This window comes from Dryobates pubescens, chromosome 25 (genome assembly GCF_014839835.1).
Source record: "Dryobates pubescens isolate bDryPub1 chromosome 25, bDryPub1.pri, whole genome shotgun sequence".
Lineage (NCBI taxonomy): Eukaryota > Metazoa > Chordata > Aves > Piciformes > Picidae > Dryobates > Dryobates pubescens.
The window spans coordinates 1,984,393-1,991,627 of record NC_071636.1 but is presented as its reverse complement, the minus strand read 5'-3'; the positions used below and the strand labels follow the sequence as shown (position 1 = coordinate 1,991,627).

General features: G+C 46.6%; 1 protein-coding gene across 1 annotated transcript; it reads right to left on the bottom strand.

Annotated features, from left to right (window-relative positions):
- Positions 1-1,042: 1,042 nt before the first annotated feature.
- Positions 1,043-6,635, bottom strand: SPRING1 (SREBF pathway regulator in golgi 1). Its single transcript, XM_009909658.2, has 5 exons — positions 6,399-6,635; positions 5,686-5,842; positions 4,207-4,358; positions 3,617-3,730; positions 1,043-2,439 (listed from the first exon to the last, which is right to left on the bottom strand). Exons 1-5 carry the CDS (start codon positions 6,507-6,509, stop codon positions 2,356-2,358), a joined length of 618 nt encoding a protein of 205 aa, XP_009907960.1. The 5' UTR covers positions 6,510-6,635; the 3' UTR covers positions 1,043-2,355.
- Between the last annotated feature and the right edge of the window lie 600 nt (positions 6,636-7,235).

Below are 7,235 nucleotides of genomic sequence, written 5' to 3'. Positions count from 1 at the left end.
TGCCTCCACTTGCTTGCCTTTATCACACATACTGAAGTTAGTGTCCCTCTCTGCTCCACTGCATTCTTCAAACTTAGATTTTGGTATACAGCTGCCATGTAGTTCAAGGAAAGACATGGGAAGAGGCAGTATTTTGTAACAGATCAAATTTTAATGATTTAATATGGAGTATAGACAGTAGTTGAACAGCTCAACAACCAGGGAGGGAGCATGCAGTTTGTGTCTCCTTAAACAGACAATGGTCACAATGCACTTCTGATCACATCTAGGAGAGAAAAGGGCCAGGAATTGCCACTGCTATTGTCCAGATGAGGTTGGTTCTTATGATTTCTTGCAATTACTTCTTCAAGCAGTGGTATCACCTGCTAAGGAATCAATACCAAGATGGAAAAGAACGCAAGAGCAAGCCATCAGTATCTTGACTCCATCATCTGTGATGCAAAACCATGAAGTGCTGGAATACATCTCAGCAGGAACGATATACTAGACCAATTTGATGGCCTTCCACGAGGAAAACCATAGAAGTGCTGGAACAGGGATCAAGCATCTGTTTAACACTGAGAAGTAACCTCTGCTACCCTCTGAAGACAGCATTTCACACTGCATCTTCACACTGGATCATAACTGCTGCAGAAAGCTGCCATAGGATGGCAGCAAAGGGGAGAAAGATTTTCAGCTGGATAAACTGCTAATGCTAAAGCTTTTAAGCTTTTGGAAAAACTAAAATTTTCAAGAGGATCTGCTGACAGAACCATGATGACTTCTGGGAAAGAACAATGAAAACAATTCAAGTGGATTTTATCAGGTGGCTGGCAACACCACTTCTTGTCTATATCACATGTAAGGCAATAGCATTCAACAGATCTTTTACACCAGGATGCTCCACCAGTGTGCTTGTGGGGTTTTGTGGTTAGTTGGGGTTTGTTGTAGGTTTGGTTTTTTTTAAGCCTCTGTATACTGTTTAATTTTAGTCAAGGAATAGGAAGTACCAGTCTAAACAAACATACTAAAGTCAAAATCATGGAGGAAGTCAGTAGGGTAAAAACAAGATAAATGAGGCTCTTCATAAAGAAAAGAACAGCATCATTTTGGGCACTGCCCAGGGTCTTGCAGGGAGAACACAAATTTAGTCAGCATTTTACAGGTTCTCCACCTATCTTTTCTGTGTCATGTGGCCTTAAGAAGGAGACAGTTTAAGTTAAAACTTTAGAGAGCTGGGAGAACTTGTCGGAAAACCAACCTTGGTGTAGTGCCCTTCTGATCAGACCAAAATTGCACAGGAAACAAGTCTGCCAAACAGCAAATCGAAACAACCATGACTGTGTAGTTGAACTTGTGCAACACAGTTGTCCTTGGAGGATGACTTACCTCGTGTTCTGACATTCTACTTCATGCACAAGGACATCATTAAACTGAAGTCCTCGACCAGCTCCACCCTTCTGCCTCCTGCACAACCAGGAGCGAAGCACGCTTGAATTACCAAGGCCTGACTGAGTTCAAGCAAACAAATCTCTGGGGCTCCCTGTCAGAGAGTGGACTAGCAGAGAGCTCTTTGTAAGACTAAGGCTCCTCTTTGAGGAAACTGCTGCAGAGTAACAAGGAAAGTGTTTACAGACAATAAACACCCCATCCTAGGCAGATCCCTGCTCTTCTCTCATGCTATGGACAGAGTAACAACTCCATTGGAGTTCTGAATGCTTTAAACTCAATAAGAGGAACAAAAGCACTATAGTGACAAATCCCAACACAATTCCTTTAGACTAAGAAGGAAAAAAAAGCAACCAATTTTAGTCAGGATCTAAAAATATCCTTTCTACCTGTTGTAACAAAACTGAAAGGCATCAACAACTAGCTATGCAAAGCATCAATACTTTCAGCTAGTAATCCATATAAAATGAATAAATAATCCATCATTACATATGTAGTGTACACCAGGCATGTCAAGAAGTGCTCCAGAGAGAGAGCACAACAGGCATGCTTTACTCTCTACAAGCAAAAACCTCTGCCACTCTGGAAGGTCTCTGGACTGCAGTGACACAACTGAACCTTCACATAAAGATGCAAAGCTACATTAGGTATTTTTCCCATGATGTTTTGTAGCCCAGGTTGACTCCATGCATCCAAAAATCTAGAGGAAGTACTCAAAGAAAGGACCAGCACTCCAGTCCAGCTCTAGTACTCTGGTACTCTAAAGCAGATGTGTAACACACCACAGAAAGTGTGATTCAGGCCCAGAGAACTTAAGTTCCTTGCTTACACTGTCCACAGGAACAACTTTACACTGAGGCTTTTGTAAAGCAGCAGCTCTTGTCTTGCTGTTTTGGCTCCAAGTCTCCACTTCCTTCCCTTGGTTGCTCAGACAGGCAGAAGCTCTGGGGGATATTCTCCATAGCAGTATTTTGCAATTGGATCTCTATAGGTGTTTTCATGCTGCACACTCTGTCAGGAACAGGAGGAGAAGCTTAAACAACACACACACTGAAAAGATACAGCTCTTCACTGAGGGCCAAGCCCCAGAGCATTTATACATAAAAACCAACCCACATTCTTTTTACATATCAGAGCATCATCTGGAGTCAAACAACACTGCACTCCCAACAGCTTAAAGACAGATGCTGTATTGCAGCACTGTAACATTGAACCATACCCAGAACCTCCTTTTCAGGCTACCCAAGGAGGTGGGAATAGATTGGATATTCCAAAAAAATCAAATGTCCTAAGCAAGCAAGGCATAGTAAAGCTGCTACTTGAGATGTGTGCATTTTCTTGCTAAAGCAGATACTGTTCAGGTACTGTGGGTGAAAACCCCACAGCTTTGGAGACATTTGGAACTATGTCCTATTGCCGTATTAAATACTTGAGCTGCCTGACACAGGTAGAGCACAGGGAGTTCCACCTAAACAGAGGGAAAGTTATTTGTTCTGAGGGTGCTGGAGCCCTGAAGCAGGCTGCCCTGAGAGGTTGTGAAGTCTCCTTTTCTGGAAAGATTTCAAACTCACCTGGACATTATAATTCTGAGCAACCTGCTGTGGGTGACCCTGCTTTAGCAGGGCAGTTGGACTAGATGACCCCCAAAGGTCTCTTCCAATACCCACCATGCTGGGATTCTGTGACACCTCACCCAGCACTTTCTAAGAGGGCTGATGCCTCCTTATTAGACCAAAATTTCTAATAAAACCACACAGGTAACAGAAATTCACCTCTGTCCTTAAAAAGCAAGGAAAAGTTACAGCATGTTTTCTCAGTTACTACACAGACGACTGTCAGCATATGGCAAGTCTGAAAACATACCATAAAGTAAGTGGCATTCTGAAGCTACTGGGAACAACTCTCACTGTTCTCACCTTATGAGATCTTCCCCAGAACTCATCTCAGATCTTCAGAGGTCACTGAACTCAGCTAGTCCCTTTTTAGTTTAAGTACCTCTTTTCTAAAGAGAGTGTACAACCTTCCTCCCCTCAAAAATCAGAGCATCGCCTTCAGCTTGGCGCTCAGCCACAGCTTCAGCATTTGTGCAAGCACAGCAGACCAGCCACTCAGACCAAGCCCCATTTTCCAAAGACACTGCTTGGGAATTTCTCCATTTTTGAGCCCTAGCCACATACTTGTGTCTTACCTGGGATGAAGTCCTACATTTTGCCAGACACAGCTCAAAGTGATCTTCCACTGCCATGAAGAGGTTTTGGAAAGCAACAGCTGCCCGGTTCAAGAACCGCTCCAGGAGATGTTGCTGCAGTTTAGCAAAAAAGACAAAACAAAACACCCCACAAACAATAAAGCTTAATCAAAGCCCACCCTAACCTGCACAGCTCGAGTATTAGCAACTCCACTTTAGTATTTCTAGCAGGCACTGGAAGGTTACATCATGGAACCCCTGCAGTAAGATGATCTAAAGAAGGTAACAGAATACAGGGAATTGCTAATTGCAAAACTGATAGTGGCTGAACAGCTTTTCTGCAATCACTTCAGCAAAAACAATCACTCTGAGGCTGAAACATTTCCCAAGCCTCCCAGTATTTCTTCTCAGAGGTGAGCAAGACTAATTCTCTTAGAGCTTTCCATATGGCTCTTGCAGGCTTTCCTCATCCCTTGAAGAAAAGGACTTTCCCCTCTATGGAGAAAAAGCCCTCACAAACAAACACTTTTTAGGCACTGAGGAAGCTAAGTTGCTGAGAACACCTGAAAAGCAGGAGAAAGTCCTCCCACCTTGCTAGGCTGCAGGCAGCAGGACACACAGTACTCGTAGATGCTGCAGCAGCCATTGGGTAGGCAGCTGTCACAGCTGTACAGCTTAGTGCTGGCCACGTTCACGTTGCAACAGCCATTTACCAGCAGGTCCTTCCTCTCACAGATGTAGCCTGGAAAACAAAACCAGTAGTAAAATTGACAAGATATACTCCTTTGTATGCTCTACACAAATCTAGAATAAGGATCATGTAACTTCAAGACAGGTTTATTTCTCATTTAGTAGATGATTTGGCCTATTACTCAATTTGACTTATTACTCAATTCGACTTCAGTCCTGTAGCAATTCTCTGAAATACACTTGGACAATGAGCTGAGCTTCACAGCAGCCTGGTGTTACCTGCACACCCACTGCATATCTGCTCCAACATGCTGTATATCCAGTATGAGTATCTGAATGCAGAATATTTAAGCTCTTATTTCTTTTGGGCATAATTCATTGTTGTGATTGGAAGGAGAAAGGTAATTAGGGATGATTGCACTGGAAAAAACGATGACCTACATTCTTTCAACGGGTCTATGTCTGGATAACTCTCTTTATAGTTCAGTACAAAGAGACTTAAATTAATCCATGCAGGATGGCTCTAATATATATTGTTGAGTGGAATCCTTAATAGTACAGAACCAGTGTATGTCCTCACAGAAACTGTACTACAGCAATGTTAGGCTGTGAAAGAGATCTGTGATTTTAGCCACCTCAGAAGCACAACTCAAGACACTGCAAATCACAGGAGATGTGGTAGCTGTTCTACAGTCTTGATCTGTGGTCAAGAAAGTCCAGTGCCTGAGCAAAAAGCACAGTGGAGAAGCATATGCACAGGACAGGAAAAGACTCCAAATGCTTAGAACTATTTGAGATCCTGCAAGAAATGTCCTCAAGTTGGTAAGTGTCAGATGAGTCTCTTAATTGTGACTGAGCACTAATTATACCAGTCCTGAGATGCCTGCATTCAAGGCCAGATTTCCCTGATTACTCTCCTTAACATATCTGGGCAGGAGGAACACACTACAGAGAGATACCAATAGCTCTGCAAGCAGGACTCAGTAGTTCATAGAATCATAAAATGGTTTGAATTGGAAGGGTCCTTAAAGATCATTTCATGAAGGTCAATTCCAACTTGAGTGAGAAGGGTTGGAAGGTTGAGTAAATAGAGTTCTTTGAATCTAAGGAATCTGGGAACAGTACAGCTGCACAACCAAGGTATTGTGCCTGAACTGAGCCCAGCTGGACCCCAGCCTGCTGCTGACAGAATGGGATCAGCCATACCTGCAGCCACAGCAAAATGACCCAATCCAAGGATGAAATGCCAACAGCCAAAACTGTGCAGCAGGAATGCCTTAATAAGAGCAGTTGTTACTGGGAAGGGCCATCACAACCAGCCAGGCAAAGCAGCATTTGACACTGCAACAGGCAGAATAAATTCTTAGTATCAAGTATACCCAGTTCATCTGTAATGAGGAGCTTCCCCTGCACAGAATTCCTGCACTGGTTACTCAGCTGACTGCTGTTGCCCGCACTGAACTTCACCTTCCACAGGATCGGCTGCTCATGCTCTTGCACCTGGAGGAGATTCCGATCTCTCACTGTCCTCTCTTCCTGCAAGGGAAGACAGCAATGAAACCACACGTACCAGTTCCTTCTGCCGTTCCACTCCACGTGCTTCTGCCACAATTACAAACACGTTGCAAACTCGACAGCACAGGAAACTCAAGTGCCCATGGCACCAGCAACACGCTGCTTGCAGGAACGTTTTGCTATGCATGGCATGAAAACAACACAGCCCCGTAAACCAGGGGTACACAAATTCAACAAAGAATCAGCAACATGGCTGAACTTGGCAACTAAAAGCAGCACATTTTACATTAAACAACCACAGGTACACCATTTCTCTTTGCTAGTGGTATTAGTCCACAAGGGCTAAGACAGCAGAATAACCAAGTCCGTATCTCCCTTGGAGATATTTTTCTGCAGTTGTTGGTTCAGAACGCTATTGCTGTCACACACTGTATCAGATGTAATTCTTTTATTTAACAAAATAATGTAATATAATAATTCTTACGGCAACATATGACAGGAGCACTCGAAGAAGTTACCCCGGGAGAAAGGATGTCTGAGTCCACCCCGGGCGCACCTCCCGCCAGCGGGCACTGACCTGCTTGAAGGTGCTGGTGAGGAAATAGACCAGGGAGAGCCCGAAGACGACGCCAAGGACCCAGCGCTTCCTCAGCAGCCGCCGCCACAGCACCGCTCCCCAGGGCACCATGGCGGCGCGACGGGCGGCCCGGCCCTCAGCCCCCCGCCGCCGCGCTCGCCCGAAGCACGGAGGGAGAGGAACGGCAGGGACAGGGCTGATCCGGGACCGGCATCACCGGCTCCGGCGAAGGCAGGGCGGGGCAGAAAGAGAGAGCGCGGCTGCGCCCGGCCGAGAGCCCCGAGCGCTGCCGCCGGGCCGGACCGCTCCCCCTCCCGCCCAGGCAGCACGGCCCAGCCGCTTCCGCCAGCGGCGGGCAGGGGAGGCGGAAGCGGCGGCGGTGCGTGAGCGGAGGGGGTGCGGCCACGCCGGGCGAGGGCGGGCTTGGCGCCGCGACCCGCACGGGTAGGTACTGGGGAGCGAGGCTGCTGGGCCGAGCTGGGCTGGGCTTGGCTTGGCTTGGCTTGGCTTGGCTTGGCTTGCTCCTCCCGACACCCGGCCTGCCCCCGTCCCGCTCTTGCTCCTCCCGACACCCGGCCTGCCCCCGTCCCGCTCTTGCTCCTCCCGACACCCGGCCTGCCCCCGTCCCGCTCTTGCTCCTCCCGACACCCGGCCTGTTCTCATCCCGCTGCCGCATTGGGCTACTTACTGGCACCGGGGATTTCCTGCCCCCATCTGACTGGAATATAAAGGCCTCGCCCGTGTCTCTCTGGGTGTATAGATATATGTGTACGTGTATAGGGGTATTTAAAGATGTGCTTATTGGGTGCGTATGCATGATTACGTTTGTCTGTATAT

Excerpts from the sequence above, each read along its gene's own strand:
- SPRING1 (XM_009909658.2), bottom strand. The coding sequence starts at position 6,509 with ATGGTGCCCTGGGGAGCGGTGCTGTGGCGGCGGCTGCTGAGGAAGCGC. Across the intron at positions 5,843-6,398 it reads TCACCAGCACCTTCAAGCAG|GAAGAGAGGACAGTGAGAGA; the intron begins GTCAGTGCCCGC and ends CTTCCCTTGCAG. Across the intron at positions 3,731-4,206 it reads GCTGCCTGCAGCCTAGCAAG|CAACATCTCCTGGAGCGGTT; the intron begins GTGGGAGGACTT and ends GCTAAACTGCAG.